This window comes from Oncorhynchus clarkii, chromosome 5 (genome assembly GCF_045791955.1).
Source record: "Oncorhynchus clarkii lewisi isolate Uvic-CL-2024 chromosome 5, UVic_Ocla_1.0, whole genome shotgun sequence".
NCBI classification, from domain to species: Eukaryota; Metazoa; Chordata; class Actinopteri; order Salmoniformes; family Salmonidae; genus Oncorhynchus; species Oncorhynchus clarkii.
In genome coordinates this window covers 87,393,369-87,413,811 of record NC_092151.1, presented here as the reverse complement: position 1 = coordinate 87,413,811, position 20,443 = coordinate 87,393,369, and the positions used below count along the sequence as shown (strand labels likewise).

Genomic DNA, 20,443 nt, shown 5'->3' with positions numbered 1-20,443 from the left:
TACTCCTACCCCAGCAGGACAGATTGCCCCTGGAATGGACACATCCTTGGGAGGGGAAGCCATGGCAGTGCCGGGCTAAATCCCACATCAAATCAAATTGTTGATTGGTCACATAGACATATTTATCAGATTTGACCCTATTGTCTTTATAGTGCAGTACTTTAGACCAGAGCCCTGGCTCCATTTGGGATGCAGTGAGACCCTGACAGTGCTACACTCAACTAATATATCCCCAGGGGTCCTTATTAAGGGTTGCCCCTTGGATTGCCTGAATTAAGGTGAATACTGTAATAACTATCCTGTTAGCAACCAGTGTCAGGGTGGGTCCACCAGAGAGAAAGACAAAGAACTCAGGTTAATTATGTGTTTTTTAAGTGCCTTCCACTGGCTTGTTTGGAGGCTGATCTTCACACCTTCAGTTGGTCAGCTCTCATCAGCTATGAATCCAACTCTGATCTGAAAACATCCCCAGTATTCTCAGAGGGACATCTTGAAACACTGATCCGGCATCAAACGGAAAAACATTCTTTTTTTCCTCCTCTTTGTCTTCTTTGGCAAGAGAAGTCCCGTCCCGGAGTCACTTAAAGATACAGTCTTGCTGCTGTCCCCTGCTTCTTTTACAAATCAATGTGTTCTCTGAGCTCCAGGAGGACCGGTGCTGCTGCCGTCTCCAGAGCACAGAGGGATGGAACGGGACAGGCAGGCTGCCACTGCAGCTTTCCCTCTGGGTTGTTCGCATACTTTTCAAGTTACAACCTTCCTGAACTATTATCATGGGCCATAAAACACCACGCAGTATGAAGCCAAGACGTGCTCATTGCTAAGGAGACCAACCTGGTGTATCCCTGGGAGAGGAAAGCACACACACACACACACACACTCTCCTGGAACAAATATCTAAGTGAGTGCCTGGATATCCAAGGAGAAACAGGGGGGGGGGGGGCGAGGGCAGGTTGTGATGGCGGGGGACAGGTTGTGATGGAGAGGGACAGGTTGTGATGGAGAGGGACAGGTTGTGATGGAGGGGGACAGGTTATGATTGAGGGGGGGGGTGATGTGAACCAGCAACCAATTAAAGACAGATTAAAAAGGATCAAACTCTTTCACACACAATCTATGCCCAGGTGTCATGGTCCATTACCATGACTGAACCACACAGCATGGCACAAGCATAGAAATCCCCTCAAAACTATTCACCTAAACCCATTGGATGGCCTGGGAAACACTGTTTTAGTATGTGTGCAGTGCGGAAAAGGTTCACATTCTTTCAGGGGAACTCTGTGTGTGGGGGAGGGGGAACCATCTAGCAACTAAAGTAAGTGTCCAATGTTTCCAGATGATTTCTATTAAATGTGACTACAATAATGAATAACAATATGAATGAAATAGTTTTCCTTCCAAAACATGGTAATTAAGTATGTTAAAAAGCTGCTTTTCTGTGTTGTAATGGTGTGGGCGTACCACAACAACAGAATGGTGTGGGCGTACCACAACAACAGAATGGTGTGGGCGTACCACAACAACAGAATGGTGTGGGCGTACCACAACAACAGAATGGTGTGGGCGTACCACAACAACAGAATGGTGTGGGCGTACCACAACAACAGAATGGTGTAGGCGTAACACAACAACAGAATGGTGTGGGCGTACCACAACAACAGAATGGTGTGGGCGTACCACAACAACAGAATGGTGTGGGCGTAACACAACAACAGAGTGGTGTGGGCGTACCACAACAACAGAGTGATGTGGGCGTACCCCAACAACAGAATGGTGTGGGGTGTGGGCGTACCACAACAACAGAATGGTGTGGACGTACCACAACAACAGAATGGTGTGGGGTGTGGGCGTAACACAACAACAGAATGGTGTGGGCATACCACAACAACAGAATGGTGTGGGCGTAACACAACAACAGAATGGTGTGGGCGTACCACAACAACAGAATGGTGTGGGTGTACCCCAACAACAGAATGGTGTGAGCGTAACACAACAACAGAATGGTGTGGGCGTAACACAACAACAGAATGGTGTGGACGTACCCCAACAACAGAATGGTGTGGGGTGTGGGCGTAACACAACAACAGAATGGTGTGGGCGTAACACAACAACAGAATGGTGTGGACATACCCCAACAACAGAATGGTGTGGGGTGTGGGCGTAACACAACAACAGAATGGTGTGGGCGTACCACAACAACAGAATGGTGTGGGCGTACCACAACAACAGAATGGTGTGGGGTGTGGGCGTACCACAACAACAGCATGGTGTAGGCGTACCACAACAACAGAATGGTATGGGCGTACCCCAACAACAGAATGGTGTGGACGTACCCCAACAACAGAATGGTGTAGGCGTACCACAACAACAGAATGGTGTGGGCGTACCCCAACAACAGAATGGTGTGGGCGTACCCCAACAACAGAATGGTGTGGACGTACCCCAACAACAGAACGGTGTGGGCGTAACACAACAACAGAACGGTGTGGGCGTACCACAACAACAGAATGGTGTGGGCGTACCCCAACAACAGAATGGTGTGGGCGTACCCCAACAACAGAATGGTGTGGACGTACCCCAACAACAGAACGGTGTAGGCGTACCACAACAACAGAATGGTGTGGGCGTACCCCAACAACAGAATGGTGTAGGCGTACCACAACAACAGAATGGTGTGGGGTGTGGGCGTACCACAACAACAGAATGGTGTAGGCGTACCACAACAACAGAATGGTGTGGGCGTACCACAACAACAGAACGGTGTAGACGTACCACAACAACAGAATGGTGTGGGCGTACCCCAACAACAGAATGGTGTGGGCGTACCACAACAACAGAACGGTGTAGACGTACCCCAACAACAGAATGGTGTGGGCGTACCCCAACAACAGAATGGTGTAGGCGTACCACAACAACAGAATGGTGTGGGGTGTGGGCGTACCACAACAACAGAATGGTGTAGGCGTACCACAACAACAGAATGGTGTGGGCGTACCACAACAACAGAACGGTGTAGACGTACCCCAACAACAGAATGGTGTGGACGTACCCCAACAACAGAACGGTGTGGGCGTAACACAACAACAGAACGGTGTGGGCGTACCACAACAACAGAATGGTGTGGGCGTACCCCAACAACAGAATGGTGTGGGCGTACCCCAACAACAGAATGGTGTGGACGTACCCCAACAACAGAACGGTGTAGGCGTACCACAACAACAGAATGGTGTGGGCGTACCCCAACAACAGAATGGTGTAGGCGTACCACAACAACAGAATGGTGTGGGGTGTGGGCGTACCACAACAACAGAATGGTGTAGGCGTACCACAACAACAGAATGGTGTGGGCGTACCACAACAACAGAACGGTGTAGACGTACCACAACAACAGAATGGTGTGGGCGTAACACAACAACAGAATGGTGTGGGCGTACCCCAACAACAGAATGGTGTGGGCGTACCCCAACAACAGAATGGTGTGGACGTACCCCAACAACAGAACGGTGTAGGCGTACCACAACAACAGAATGGTGTGGGCGTACCCCAACAACAGAATGGTGTAGGCGTACCACAACAACAGAATGGTGTGGGGTGTGGGCGTACCACAACAACAGAATGGTGTAGGCGTACCACAACAACAGAATGGTGTGGGCGTACCACAACAACAGAACGGTGTAGACGTACCACAACAACAGAATGGTGTGGGCGTAACACAACAACAGAATGGTGTGGGTGTAACACAACAACAGAATGGTGTGGGCGTACCCCAAAAACAGAATGGTGTGGGCGTACCCCAACAACAGAATGGTGTAGGCGTACCACAACAACAGAATGGTGTGGGGTGTGGGCGTACCACAACAACAGAATGGTGTAGGCGTACCACAACAACAGAATGGTGTGGGCGTACCACAACAACAGAACGGTGTAGACGTACCACAACAACAGAATGGTGTGGGCGTACCCCAACAACAGAATGGTGTGGGCGTACCACAACAACAGAACGGTGTAGACGTACCCCAACAACAGAATGGTGTGGGCGTACCCCAACAACAGAATGGTGTAGGCGTACCACAACAACAGAATGGTGTGGGGTGTGGGCGTACCACAACAACAGAATGGTGTAGGCGTACCACAACAACAGAATGGTGTGGGCGTACCACAACAACAGAACGGTGTAGACGTACCCCAACAACAGAATGGTGTGGACGTACCCCAACAACAGAACGGTGTGGGCGTAACACAACAACAGAACGGTGTGGGCGTACCACAACAACAGAATGGTGTGGGCGTACCCCAACAACAGAATGGTGTGGGCGTACCCCAACAACAGAATGGTGTGGACGTACCCCAACAACAGAACGGTGTAGGCGTACCACAACAACAGAATGGTGTGGGCGTACCCCAACAACAGAATGGTGTAGGCGTACCACAACAACAGAATGGTGTGGGGTGTGGGCGTACCACAACAACAGAATGGTGTAGGCGTACCACAACAACAGAATGGTGTGGGCGTACCACAACAACAGAACGGTGTAGACGTACCACAACAACAGAATGGTGTGGGCGTAACACAACAACAGAATGGTGTGGGCGTACCCCAACAACAGAATGGTGTGGGCGTACCCCAACAACAGAATGGTGTGGACGTACCCCAACAACAGAACGGTGTAGGCGTACCACAACAACAGAATGGTGTGGGCGTACCCCAACAACAGAATGGTGTAGGCGTACCACAACAACAGAATGGTGTGGGGTGTGGGCGTACCACAACAACAGAATGGTGTAGGCGTACCACAACAACAGAATGGTGTGGGCGTACCACAACAACAGAACGGTGTAGACGTACCACAACAACAGAATGGTGTGGGCGTAACACAACAACAGAATGGTGTGGGTGTAACACAACAACAGAATGGTGTGGGCGTACCCCAAAAACAGAATGGTGTGGGCGTAACACAACAACAGAATGGTGTGGGCGTAACACAACAACAGAAAGGTGTGGGCATATATAAAAAAAAATCTAATCGAACGATTATAAACGTAACCGCTGTTTTTTGGTAATCCAAACTTTCATTACTGTCACAGCCCTACTCTTGAGGCACTGGGAATGTCTGAATGGTCAAAGCGCGGTCAGGGGTAATGTCTTGTGGGGTTGTGTTTAGACTGTGGAGGAAGAAGACAAAACAGAACTTTTCACCTTAGAGCAGCCATACTAAACCCAACCTAAAGCTCAGTTTATTACATACTTAGTTTAAAATAGACTTACCGCAGTCAGAACAGTTACAGAATGTTGTAAAAGAGCATTTTTCACCATCAAAACATGGCGAAACACAGTCATCACACAGACAAATCCCAAAACAAAAGCCTAACCGTAACATTGAGTACAGCCAACAGCCCTTGGTAGCAGAGGCTAAACACAGCCATTTCCCTGCTCTGTCTGTAAGGGTTAAGTGAGACAGCTCAGCATGATATTAACCTCTGGAAGACACAGCTGGTCAGAGAACGGAACAGATACCCCTAGAGATACATCCACCTCTAGTGAGTCAACCACAACACAGATAGACTAGTCCACTGGTTCAACTTCTAGTCAACCACAATACAGTCAGACTAGTCTACTGGTTCAACCTCTAGTCAACCACAATGCAGTCAGACTAGTCCACTGGTTCAACTTCTAGTCAACCACAACACAGTCAGACTAGTCCACTGGTTCAACTTCTAGTCAACCACAATACAGTCAGACTAGTCTACTGGTTCAACCTCTAGTCAACCACAATGCAGTCAGACTAGTCCGCTGGTTCAACCTCTAGTCAACCACAACACAGTCAGACTAGTCCACTGGTTCAACTTCTAGTCAACCACAATACAGTCAGACTAGTCTACTGGTTCAACTTCTAGTCAACCACAACACAGTCAGACTAGTCCACTGGTTCAACTTCTAGTCAACCACAATACAGTCAGACTAGTTCACTTATTCAACCTCTAGTCAACCACAATCAGACTAGTCCACTGGTTCAACCTCTAGTCAACCACAGTCAGAATAGTCCACTGGTTCAACCTCTAGTCAACCACAATACAGTCAGACTAGTCCACTGGTTCAATATCCAGTCAACCACAGTCAGACTAGTCCACTGGTTCAACCTCTAGTCAACCACAATACAGTCAGACTAGTCCACTGGTACAACCTCTAGTCAACCACAATACTGTCAGCCTAGTCCACTGGTTCAACCTCTAGTCAACCATAACACAGTCAGACTAGTCCACTGGTACAAACTCTGTGTCAACCACAATCAGAATAGTCCACTGTTTCAACCTCTAGTCAACCATAACACAGTTAGACTAGTTCACTTATTCAACCTCTAGTCAACCACAATCAGACTAGTCTACTGGTTCAACCTCTAGTCAACCACAATGCAGTCAGACTAGTCCGCTGGTTCAACCTCTAGTCAACCACAATACAGTCAGACTAGTCCACTGGTTCAACTTCTAGTCAACCACAACACAGTCAGACTAGTCCACTGGTTCAACTTCTAGTCAACCACAATACAGTCAGACTAGTTCACTTATTCAACCTCTAGTCAACCACAATCAGACTAGTCCACTGGTTCAACCTCTAGTCAACCACAGTCAGAATAGTCCACTGGTTCAACCTCTAGTCAACCACAATACAGTCAGACTAGTCCACTGGTTCAATATCCAGTCAACCACAGTCAGACTAGTCCACTGGTTCAACCTCTAGTCAACCACAATACAGTCAGACTAGTCCACTGGTACAACCTCTAGTCAACCACAATACTGTCAGCCTAGTCCACTGGTTCAACCTCTAGTCAACCATAACACAGTCAGACTAGTCCACTGGTACAAACTCTGTGTCAACCACAATCAGAATAGTCCACTGTTTCAACCTCTAGTCAACCATAACACAGTTAGACTAGTTCACTTATTCAACCTCTAGTCAACCACAATCAGACTAGTCCACTGGTTCAACCTCTAGTAAACCATAACTCAGTCAGACTAGTCCACTGGTACAAACTCTGTGTCAACCACAATCAGACTAGTCCACTGGTTCAACCTCTAGTCAACCACAGTCAGACTTGTCCACTGGTTCAACCTCTAGTTAACCATAACACAGTCAGACCAGTCCACTGGTTCAACCTCTAGTTAACCACAATCAGACTAGTCCACTGGTTCAACCTCCAGTCAACCATAACACAGTTAGACTAGTTCACTTATTCAACCTCTAGTCAACCACAGTCCAACTAGTCCACTGGCTCAACTTCTAGTCAACCACAGTCAGACTAGTCCACTAGTTCCTCTGTGTCAACCACAGTTAGGCTAGTCCACTGGTTCCACTGTGTCAAACACAGTCAGGCTAGTCCACTGGTTCCTCTGTGTCAACCACAGTCAGGCTAGTCCACTGGTTCCTCTGTGTCAAACACAGTCAGGCTAGTCCACTGGTTCCTCTGTGTCAACCACAGTCAGGCTAGTCCACTAGTTCATCTGTGTCAACCACAGTCAGGCTAGTCCACTAGTTCAGGTTCACTAATCAGGTTTAAAGACTTACTCTGTGAACAAGAACATATAATAACACTAGTATAGTAAACAAACAGTAGTCTGGCTCTGAGCAGGGAAGTATGAGGTCATGGTGGCTAGTGAACTGGGGCTTAATGGGAGTAGGGGAGGGAGGGGCCAGAAAACAGAGAGACATGACATGAAAGAGCCCGAGGAGTGATATGCAAGGACGCGGGGCGGTTCGGCCGGAGCCATTGCTGCGACAACCTCAGTTAATAACAACACTTGACAAGAACCAAAACTCTGAGGAACAAAAAAAATATACCTCTTGAGACTTCAGCCTCAACTACAGCAGCCAGATCTACAGAGAAATTGGTCATCAATCTGTCCAGCTCGCTGCTCAGACCGTACACCACCAGCTCACCCCACCCAACTAAACTCCCCCTCAGGAGGCTAGTCCACCCAGGGAGGAAGGACATAATCTTTCCTTTCATCCCTCTTTTTCATAAATCATCCCTGGCTACAAACACAGTACACAGAACACAGCAGTGGCAAGGACAGTGGCTACAAACACAGTACACAGAACACAGCAGTGGCAAGGACAGTGGCTAGGACAGTGACTAGGACATGTAGGACAGTGGCTAGGACATGTAGGACAGTGGCAAGGACATGTAGAACAGTGGCTATGACATATAGGACAGTGGTTAGGACATGTAGGACAGTGGCTAGGACATGTAGGACAGTGGCTAGGACAGTGGCTTGGACAGTGGCTTGGATATGTAGGATAGTGGCTAGGACAGTGGATAGGACATGTAGGACAGTGGCTTGGACATGTAGAACAGTGGCTAGGACAGTGGCTTGGACATGTAGAACAGTGGCTAGGACATGTAGGACAGTGGCTAGGACAGTGGCTAGGACATGTAGGACAGTGGATAGGATATGTAGGACATTGACTAGGACATGTAGGACAGTGCCTAGGACATGTAGAACAGTGGCTAGGACAAGTGGAACAGTGGCTAGGACATGTAGAACAGTGGCTAGGACATGTAGGACAGTGGCTAGGACAGTGGCTAGGACATGGAAAGTGGCCCCACAGGGGCTTTCAGAGACTAAACAGCGCCCCTCACGCCCCCTCCTCATACGACAACAAATCACTCAGGTAAAAATGTGTAATTTCGTGTCTGACAGCGTTGACATTATGGGCACCCTGCTTTGCATCTCTGTTTGCGCTCACCTCACAGCAAGGGGGCAGGGCCCTGAAATACAGTTCCATTGGCCCTGGAACCCAACACAAAAACTGAACACTGGAAACCAACACTGAAACTGAACACTGAAACTGAACACTGGAACCCAACACTGGAACCCTACATTGAAACCTAACACTGGAACCCAACATTGAAACCCAACACTGGAACAGAACACTGGAACCCAACTCTAGAACTCAACACTAGAACCCAACACTGAAACTGAACACTGAAACTGAACACTGGAACCCAACATTGAAACCCAACACTGGAACAGAACACTGGAACCTAACTCTAGAACTCAACACTAGAACCCAATTCTAGAACCCAACACTGAAACCCAACACTGGAACTGAACACAGGAACTGAACACTGGGGGCCCTTAATACATGACATGGCATGGCACAAAACAAATCAGACCATGGCACATCCATCAGACCGTCAGACCATCAGACCGTCAGACCAATAGACCATCAGACCATCAGACCGTCAGACCATCAGATCGCTACGGAGAGCCAACTCTGAAGAATAAAGAATGTCTTCTTCTCTATCATTCCAGTCTTACAGTAGGTCAGCAGACAGATGCTTCAACCGAAGCATGGCTTATCAATTACATCTGCACACCTTGATGTATTACTGCAGTAATTCAGGATAAGTGTCTTGCTCAAGGGACCAGCAGAAGTAGCGTAGAGCCTCCTGGGTGTGTGCTGATCGGTAGGCCATACTGCTGACCTATAAAAGTCATTTTTTTACAACTACTCCAGCTTACTTTAAGCGTGAGAGAGGAAATCCCTAAATATTTTGGACAAACATTTCCGTGTGAGGAATGAGGAATTTATTGTTTACCTTAATGGACCACATTCCAGGCTCCGGATCCTTGATGTTGACGACTCTGGCAGAGTTAGGAATGTGCAGGAGTTCCGTCAGACCATCGCTCTTCCCGACGAGCTTCCCTGTTTGGAAATACATTTACATTTTCTTTGCAGCCAACAAACCAAACAAACTTCATCATCTCAGAGCTAAAACAATAGAATTGAACTCATCAAACTAATATTGAGCTGAAATCAAATCAAATTGTATTTATCACATGCGCCGAATACAACTTTACGTGAAATGCTTACTTACGAGCCATTCCCAACAATGCAGAGTTAAGAAATAATAATTAAATACAAATAGTAACACAAGAGGAATAAAATACAAAATGGATCTATATTCTGTGCAGGCAGTACCAGTACCAGATCATTGTGCAGCGGTACGAGGTATTTGAGGTAGATACAGTGCCTTGCAAAGGTATTCGGCCCCCTTGAACTTTGCGACCTTTTGCCACATTTCAGGCTTCAAACATAAAGATATAAAACTGTATTTTTTTGTGAAGAATCAACAACAAGTGGGACACAATCATGAAGTGGAACGACATTTATTGGATATTTCAAACTTTTTTAACAAATCAAAAACTGAAATATTGGGCGTGCAAAATTATTCAGCCCCTTTACTTTCAGTGCAGCAAACTCTCTCCAGAAGTTCAGTGAGGATCTCTGAATGATCCAATGTTGACCTAAATGACTAATGATGATAAATACAATCCACCTGTGTGTAATCAAGTCTCCGTATAAATGCACCTGCACTGTGATAGTCTCAGAGGTCCGTCAAAAGCGCAGAGAGCATCATGAAGAACAAGGAACACACCAGGCAGGTCCGAGATACTGTTGTGAAGAAGTTTAAAGCCGGATTTGGATACAAAAATATTTCCCAAGCTTTAAACATCCCAAGGAGCACTGTGCAAGCGATAATATTGAAATGGAAGGAGTATCAGACCACTGCAAATCTACCAAGACCTGGCCGTCCCTCTAAACTTTCAGCTCATACAAGGAGAAGACTGATCAGAGATGCAGCCAAGAGGCCCATGATCACTCTGGATGAACTGCAGAGATCTACAGCTGAGGTGGGAGACTCTGTCCATAGGACAACAATCAGTCGTATATTGCACAAATCTGGCCTTTATGGAAGAGTGGCAAGAAGAAAGCCATTTCTTAAAGATATCCATAAAAAGTGTTGTTTAAAGTTTGCCACAAGCCACCTGGGAGACACACCAAACATGTGGAAGAAGGTGCTCTGGTCAGATGAAACCAAAATGGAACTTTTTGGCAACAATGCAAAACGTTATGTTTGGCGTAAAAGCAACACAGCTCATCACCCTGAACACACCATCCCCACTGTCAAACATGGTGAGGGCAGCATCATGGTTTGGGCCTGCTTTTCTTCAGCAGGGACAGGGAAGATGGTTAAAATTGATGGGAAGATGGATGGAGCCAAATACAGGACCATTCTGGAAGAAAACCTGATGGAGTCTGCAAAAGACCTGAGACTGGGACGGAGATTTGTCTTCCAACAAGACAATGATCCAAAACATAAAGCAAAATCTACAATGGAATGGTTCAAAAATAAACATATCCAGGTGTTAGAATGGCCAAGTCAAAGTCCAGACCTGAATCCAATCGAGAATCTGTGGAAAGAACTGAAAACTGCTGTTCACAAATGCTCTCCATCCAACCTCACTGAGCTTGAGCTGTTTTGCAAGGAGGAATGGGAAAAAAATTCAGTCTCTCGATGTGCAAAACTGATAGAGACATACCCCAAGCGACTTACAGCTGTAATCGCAGCAAAAGGTGGCGCTACAAAGTATTAACTTAAGGGGGCTGAATAATTTTGCACGCCCAATTTTTCAGTTTTTGATTTGTTAAAAAAGTTTGAAATATCCAATAAATGTCGTTCCACTTCATGATTGTGTCCCACTTGTTGTTGATTCTTCACAAAAAAATACAGTTTTATATCTTTATGTTTGAAGCCTGAAATGTGGCAAAAGGTCGCAAAGTTCAAGGGGGCCGAATACTTTTGCAAGGCACTGTATGTACGTGAAGGCAGGGTAAAGTGACTGGGCAGCAGGATAGATAATAACAAGCTATTAGAGGTAGATATGTACATGAAGGCAGGGTAAAGTGACTAGGCAGCAGGATAGATAATAACAAGCTATTTGAGGTAGATATGTACATGAAGGCAGGGTAACATGACTAGGCAGCAGGATAGATAATAATAAGGTATTAGAGGTAGATATGTACATGAAGGCAGGGTAAAGTGACTAGACATCAGGATAGATAATAATAAGGTATTTGAGGTAGATATGTACATGAAGGCAGGGTCAAGTGACTGGGCAGCAGGATAGATAATAATAAGGTATTAGAGGTAGATATGTACATGAAGGCAGGGTCAAGTGACTGGGCAGCAGGATAGATAATAATAAGGTATTAGAGGTAGATATGTACATGAAGGCAGGGTCAAGTGACTGGGCAGCAGGATAGATAATAATAAGGTATTTGAGGTAGATATGTACATGAAGGCAGGGTCAAGTGACTGGGCAGCAGGATAGATAATAATAAGGTATTAGAGGTAGATATGTACATGAAGGCAGGGTAAAGTGACAAGGCATAAAGATAGATCATAATAAGAGTAAAACAAAGAACAGACTAGCAGCAGTAAATGGTGAGTGTAAAAGTGTGTGTGTGTTTTATGTGTGTGTGTATGTACTGTATGTGTGTGTGTTTTATGTGTGTGTGTGTATGTACTGTATGTGTGTGTGTTTTATGTGTGTGTGTGTATGTACTGTATGTGTGTGTGTTTTATGTGTGTGTGTGTATGTACTGTATGTGTGTGGGTTTTGTGTGAGTGTTAATGTAGTGTCTACGAGTGTGTATATAGTATATACACTGAGTGTACAAAACATTAGGAACACCTTTCTAATATTGAGTTGCACCGCCCCAGTTGAACATGAAAAACCCAGCAGCGTTTCAGTTCTTGACATAAACCGGTGCGCCTGGCACCTACTACCATACCCCGTGTAAAAGGCACTTAAATATTTTGTCTTGCCATGTCTCAATTGTCTCAAGGCTAAAACATATTTATTTAACCTGTCTCCTCCCCTTCATTTACACTAATTGAAGTATATTTAAAATTTGACATCAATAAGGGATCATAGCTTTCACCTGGATTCACCTGGTCAGTCTATGTCATGGAAAGAGCAGGTGTTCATAATGTTTTGTGCACTCAGTGTATAGTCTTGTGAGTGCAAATAGTCAGTGGATGATAGTGTCAGTGCAGATAGTCCGGGTAACCATTTAATGAACTATTTAGTAGCCTTGTGGCTATTTAGCAGTCTTATGGCTTGGGGGTAGAAGCTGTCTCAGAGCCTGTTGGTCCGAGAGCTCATGCTCCGGTACCATTTGCCAGAAGGTAACAGAGTGAACAGTCTTTGGACATTTTTCAGGCATTCCTCTGACACTGCCTGATACAGTTGATCACCAAAATGCTCCTTAACACCTTCTACCCCCAAGCCATAAGACTGCTGAACAATTCATCAAATGGCCACCCGGACTATTTACATTGACCCGCCCTCCCTTTGTTTTTACACTGCTGTTACTCACTGTTTTACCCCTACCTACACGTACAAATGACCTCGACTAACATGTACCCCTCACATTGACTCGGTACCGGTACCCCCTGTATATAGCCTCGTTATTGTTATGTCATTTTCTTGTGTTATTTTTAAAATGTTTGTGTTTATTTTGTAAATATTTCTTATCTCTATTTCTTGAACTGCCTTGTTGATTAAGGATTTGTAAGTAAGCATTTCACAGGAAGGTCTAAACCTGTTGTATTCGGCACATATGACAAATATAATTTGATTTGATTTGATATAGAGGTCCTGGATGGCAGGGAGTTTGGCGCCAGTGATGTACTGGGCTGTCAGCACCACCCTCTGTAGCGCTTTGCGGTCGAGAAAGGTGCCTTTGCCATGACAAGCTGTGATGAAGCCAGTCAAGATGCTCTCGATAGTGCAGTTGTAGAACTGTTTGAGGATCCGAGGACCCATGGCAAATCTTTTCAGCCTCCTGAGGGGGAAGAGGTGTTGTCATGCCCTCTTCACGACTGTGCAGGTGTGTGTGGGCCATGTTAAGTCCTTAGGGATGTGGACGCCAAGGAACTTGAAGCTCTTGACCCGCTCCACTACAGTCCTGTCGATGTGAATGGGGGCATGCTCTCCCCCCTCTTTCTCCTGTAGTCCACGATCAGTTCCTTGGTCTTACAAACATTGAGGGAGAGGTTGTTGTCCTGGCACCACACTGCTAAGTCTCTGACCTCCTCCCTGTAGGCTGGTTCATCGCTCTCTGTGATCAGACCTACCCGGCAGTCGTGGGTGAACACGGAGTACAGGAGGGGACTAAGTACACACCCCAGAGGGCCCTCCGTGTAGAAGGCCAGCATGGCAGAGGTGTTGTTGCCTACCCTCACCACCTGCGGCCTGGCCCATGAGGATATCCAGTGAGCAGTTCAGTTCCAGGGCCTGGAGTGGACTATGATGTTGAACACTGAGCTATAGTCTATAAACAGCATTCTCACATAGGTATTTCCCCTCTTTCCAGATGGGAGAGGGAAGTGTGAAGTGCAACTGAGATTGCGTCATCTGTGGATCTGTTGGGACGGTATGCGAATTGGAGTGGTTCCAGGGTGTCTGGGATGATGGTGTTGATGTGAGCCATGACTTTCAAAGCACTTCATAGCTGAGTGGAACTGAAAGAAGTCCCCCAAATAGTAAAGCAACAGTACTTTAGAAAAGCCTTCAGTGAACAGTACAGTGCCTGAAACAGTGAGCAGGCAGTCCTATGAAAGGTGATAAAAGAGAAAAGATCATAGAGTCATATGGAAGGGGTGTTTTGTGCAGTGGCCTACCCTGGGGGTTGCGTATCTCGATGTCAGGTGCGGGGCCGCTGAGTGCCACAGTGACCTCCTTCAGGCTGGGGTCAAAGGGGATCGGCCAGGTGTTGCTGACCCCGTTGTAGTGGTCAGTGGACAGCAGGTGGACCTTGGACGACTGCACTGCCTCTTCCACCCATTTCAACACCTACAGGAAGGGAGAGAGGGAGAGGGAGAGGGAGTTGGATGAGAGGACAATATGCACAGAGATGACAATATGCACACACACACACACACACACAAAGAACATAGAAGGGAGATTTCATGCCAGAAGACCCACAAATATGTCTGGTATCTCAGATTGTTCTGGAAATTCTCACATAGAAACTTCATTGAGAGGAAGGATGTTTTTATATGCTTTTTACATTTGTATCACAAACCATTTCTGAGACAATCATGATAAAGCTATGAGAGCTTTGAGATAACTCTGTAATGAAAAGCGCTATACAGATGATTAGAGCTGTACAAAGCATTATTATTATTATTATCAGCTGCAAGGTCATGCCCCAACATGTGCAGGGTCTTTGGAGAAAAGGGGTTGATACCCCCCCTGCGTCCTGACCCAGCCCGAGCCCCAGCTCCTGTTTGCCCCAGCTTCTGTTTTGTGTGACAGACCCACTACTTCCAGACATCTTCAACCCTCACCATTGCCTTGTTGCTCTACACATGCCCCCTACATCAATCCCTTCCCTGGGGTGATCAAAGGATAGCTTTCAGTTGTCAATGATGTTTAAGAGAGAGAGAGAAAGAGAGAGAGAGAGAGAGAGAGAGAGAGAGAGAGGGGGGGGGGGGGGGGGACATGTGGGTCAATGCCCATGTCAGAGCTAAGAGAGAGTCATTTTTACATTGTCCAAGATTTTGACTTCAAGAAAATCTAACTAAAAAGCATAATATTTCCATTGATTTGCATTCTTTGGAATGCTCAGACATCATGCATAAATCTGTTTAAGAGCTGTGCAATCAATTAAAGAACTCTTTCACAGTGAAGTCCACATACATCACAGTTCAGGCAGGCTTGGAGTGGTCCCACCTATAGGATACGACACTAGAGCAGTAAAACCGTCCAGCGATGCTTTATTTACATAAATCTAAGGCTAATGTTCGGGCCAAGTTGAGGCACTCTGAAGCCAGTGATCCTTCCACCATCCGTAACTCCACTTCATTTCAAGCCTGCATGTTCTGTGTCTGAGAATGTTCTGCATCTGAGAATGTTCTGGGTCTGAAAATGTTCTGGGTCTGGAACCAAGTCATAGATCAGTCCTATGTTTGTGTTCTACTGAGACCCAACTCCTGACAGACAGACAGAGCCAGCTAAGCCCCACAGTCTGCTCAGTAGTTGAGAAGAATGAAGTGATGATGGTAACTCATACTTCCACCAAGTTAGATGTTTTTTTTTAGGTACTATTGTATGTCTGAAATTACCAAATGTTATTTGAGGACAGAGAGAAAGAGAAAGTGAGGGAGGCACACAACTAAACTGAGAGCAAAGTGAACCAAGAGCTGTTTGGCGGACAGTAAGCGTAGAATTGATTAGTTCCATTGAGGCTGATTGACAGGTCTTTCCATTCAAGCATATTGCCAGGACTAGTTCCATTCAGGCTGACTGACAGGTCTTTCCATTCAGGCTGACTGACAGGTCTTTCCATTCAGGCTGACTGACAGGACAGGTTCCATTCGAGCTGTCTGGCTGACTTTTTCCATTAAGGCTGACTGACAGGACAAGTTCCATTCAGGCTGACTGACAGGACTAGTTCCATTCAAGCTGACTGACTGGACTAGTTTGATTTGGGATGACTGACAGGACTAGTTCCTAATTCCATTTGGGCTGACTGATGTTTCTAGTTTAATTCAGGCTAACTGACAGGACTAGTTCCATTCTGACTGACTGAAAAGACTAGTTCCATTCAGGTTGACTGACAGGACTAGTTCCATTCGGGCTGACTAAAGAAGCTAGTTCCAATCGGGCTGAATCTCACCTCGTTGACTTGTTTCTTGTCCAGGTGGAACACCTGTCCAGAGCTGGTGGAGGCGATCTCTTCATAGACCTTGTACCCAATGTGAGCCCGGTCATCACAGTCCCCTGTCAGCACAAACACCACCTAGACACACACACATACACAAAACACAAAGGGCATCAGACTATAGGCACAGCGGCAGAAATAAAGGAATGCAATATTTACATTTTAAACCACATTCAATCTTCTTCAACAATCTCTTCCAGATGTTCACAGCTGTACCTGAGACTGTTTCTGCTGGATGAGCTGCAGGACCTCCTGGGTCAGCTTGTAGTCTTTGGATCGAGCATCTGTGAACACGTAAATGAAGGACCCTGGCAGGGAGATCTCCAGGGCGATCTTGATGGCGCCAATGCTCATTTCTGGGCAGTCTCCACCTCCCTGGTGACAGAACCATTAGGATGAGCCAAAACAAACCTATACAGCATGTTGGGTACATTCACTATCGAAGTGTTCTAGAACATTCTTGGCATTGTACAACAGAGCACTAAATGGTAATTTTGCAAGAACACTTGATTCCACACCTATTTGTACTTAAAGCACATTGGAAACCATTAAGGATGAATGCAGTAATGACTTAGAGTTTTCTTCCAATCTGTAATGCATACTGTAGATTAACAAGATTATAATTTAAACACATGAATAGTGTGTCTATGAATCCTATAGGCAGATTTGGACTGGGGCAGAGAGGACTCTCCATTAAGTTGAATGTTGAGGGACTAGCGGTGACATTGACTGATGTGTTGTAGATAAAGGTCCCAACTGTCTCAGTGCAAGAGGCATCACTACAGTCCCTGGTTTGATTCCAGGCTGTATCACATCCGGCCTTGATTGGGAGTCCCATAGGGCGGCGCACAATTGGCCCAGTGTCGTCCAGGTTTGGCCGGTGGATAGGCCGTCATTGTAAATAAGAATTTGGTCTTAACTGACTTGCCTGGTTAAAATAAATAGCCTGTATAGGTTGTCGATGATTGGTAATTTGTTGCGCTAAATGTTAATGACTACTTACTGCATCCCGGTGACGTGCAGTCAGTGTAAGCATAGGCCTCGCTGCTTTGCCTAGCTTGAAGCTTCATTCGTTGCATTGAAACAATTTCATATTTTGCGTATGCGTATTGCCTAAACATGTTGTGTGGGTATTGCCGGAGGTACGCTGTGCACATTTGGGCGTGTCTACATAATTTGGCGCTTGTTACAAGTAAAGGAAGGCCTAAATTCATTCTCCTTTGCAATTTGCAGGTTAGGCTACTGTTGAATTGTGAGAAGAGACAACATCTTTTTGAATGCATTGAATTTATCAAGCCAGAATTTAGTTCTGATGTTTTGAACTGCATTTTTAGTCAAATAGAATCAAATCAAATTTGTTGGTGCAGCTGTAAAATCTTTTGAGGATCTGAGGACCCATGCCAAATCTTTTTAGTCTCCTGAGGGGGGATAGGATTTGTCGTGCCCTGTTCACAACTGTCTTGGTGTGCTTGGACCATGTTAGTTTGTTGTTGATGTGGACGCCAAGGAACAAGAAGCTCTCAACCTGCTCCACTACAGCCCCGTTGATAAGAATGGGGGCGTGCTCAGTCCTGGTTTTCTTGTAGTCCACAATCATCTCCTTTGTCTTGATTATGTTGAGGGAGAGGTTGTTGTCCTGGCACCTCCCTATAGGCTGTCTCATCATTGTCGGTGATCAAGCCTACCACTGTTGTGTCAGAGTACAGGAGGGGACTGAGCACGCACCCCTGAGGGGACACCGTGTTGAGGATCAGCGTGGGGGATGTGTTGCTACCTACTCTTACCACCTGGGGGCGGCCCATCAGGAAGTCTAGGATCCAGTTGCAGAAGGAGCTGTTTAGTCCCAGGGTCCTTAGCTTAGTGATGAGCTTTGAGGGCACTATGGTGTTGAACGCTGAGCTGTAGTCAATGAATAGCATTCTCACATAGGTGTTCTTTTTGTCCAGGTGGGAAAGGGCAGTGTGGAGTGCAATAGAGATTGCATCATCTGTGGATCTGTTGGTGTGTGGTTTCTGGGATAATGGTGTTGATGTGAGCCATGACCAGCCTTTCAAAGCATTTCATGGCTACAGATGTGAGTGCTACGGGTCGGTAGTCATTTAGGCAGGTTATCTTAGTGTTCTTGGGCACAGGGACTATGGTGGTCTGCTTGAAATATGTTGGTCTTACAGACTCACCAAGGAGAGGTTGAAAACGTCAGTGAAGACACTTGCCAGTTGGTCAGCACATGCTCGCAGTACACGTCCTTGTAATCCGTCTGGCCCAGCGGCCTTATGAATGTTGACCTGTTTAAAGGTCTTACTCGCATCGGCTGCAGAGAACGTGATCACACAGTCATCCGGAACAGTTGGTGCTCTCATGCATGTTTCAGTGTTACTTGCCTCAAAGCGAGCATAGAAGTTATTTAGCTCGTCTGGTATGCTCGTGTCACTTGGCAGCTCGCGTCTGTGCTTCCCTTTGTAGTCTGTAATAGTTTGCAAGCCCTGCCACATCCAATGAGCGCCGGAGCCAGTCATTTCGACTGTTGATATGGAAATTTCATTACAACCTTATTTATTATATATATGTGTGTGTAATAATATTTTACATAATAATATTATTATGTGTGTGCGTGTTTGCACTCATTGGAAGAATTATTCATCCATTGTGAAAGGCTATGGAGTAGGGATGGGAATTGCTAGGGACCTCACAATACAATACTTACTGTATGTGCCGATACGAAATGTAATGCAATTCTCAGGATTCTGTATGCATTGCGATTCGATAATGCAATTGTTTTGCGATTCGATATTCCAAACATATTGCTCACTATATGTCTGCTGCAGAAAGACAAGAGAGAGCCATGAGAAATCAAGTTTTGATCAGTCATGTGAATAAAAATGCTGAAAACAAGTTGGTTCACTATTTAAAAAGAAATGGAGAACAAGCTATAGGATGAAAAATACCAGAGTTTTGGCGCAGGCACAGCTGACTAGCGCTAGCTAACACTACCTTACAAATAATTGGAGTCAAATAGCGATATATAATATCGTCCAAAAATAATATTTAAATGTATCCTTACTATGGAGATTGTGTTGCGAATTATTCAGATGAAATGTGTCTATATTTTGGTATTTTAGTGCCACATATCAGTTGTAACTGTGGATGCTACATCGGTCTATGGCTGAGGTGATATGAGCAGTATGTAATTTTGCAGGATTAAATCACATCCAGCCGTGATTGGAAGTCCCATAGGGCGGGGAACAATTGGCCCAGCGTCGTCCAGGTTTGGCCCATGGTAGGTAGGCCATCATTGTAAATTAGAATTTGTTCTTAATAACTGACTTGCCTAGTTAAATAAAGGCAAAATAAAAAAATTCAACGTTTAAAATATGCCGCCCTCAGAGGCTATCGCTTGTGTATCTTGGCTACATTGGTATTTACATTTGGTTAGATTTTTGGTACATTTCAGTTAATAGCCTATGTCACTCTGGTTGTTGGAGCTATCTGTTGTACGGTGAACTTGGGCTTCATCAAGGTTTATTTGTGAGTAAATCTGGCTTTGATAATACCCTGTGCTTACCCTGCCACCGGCCTCACTGTACGCCCCTGCTGCATGCCATTATCTAGCTTTATAGAAGCTTTACATAGCATTTATGACGACTCTTGACCAATCAGTGTGTTACCATAGGGGTCTTTTCATGGTGATATAATTAAGCAATAAGGCACGAGGGGGTGTGGTATATGGCCAATATACCACAGCTAAGGGCTATTCTTAAGCACGACGCAACGCCGAATGCCTGGATACAGCCCTAAGCTGTGGTATATAGGTCATGTACCACAAACCCCAGAGGTGCCTCATTGCTATTATAAACTGGTCATCAA

The 20,443-nt window shown here is 45.7% G+C and overlaps 1 protein-coding gene across 1 annotated transcript in view; it reads right to left on the bottom strand.

Moving 5' to 3' along the window:
• LOC139409507 (hemicentin 1) overlaps nt 1-20,443 on the bottom strand; it is a 242,956-nt gene that overhangs the window by 165,699 nt on the left and 56,814 nt on the right. The window contains exons 3-6 of the mRNA XM_071154768.1: nt 16,796-16,954; nt 16,535-16,657; nt 14,535-14,706; nt 9,600-9,706 (exon numbers count right to left, since the gene is read on the bottom strand). Coding sequence (XP_071010869.1) covers nt 9,600-9,706; nt 14,535-14,706; nt 16,535-16,657; nt 16,796-16,954 — 561 coding nt within the window. The remainder of the gene's footprint in view (nt 1-9,599; nt 9,707-14,534; nt 14,707-16,534; nt 16,658-16,795; nt 16,955-20,443) is intronic.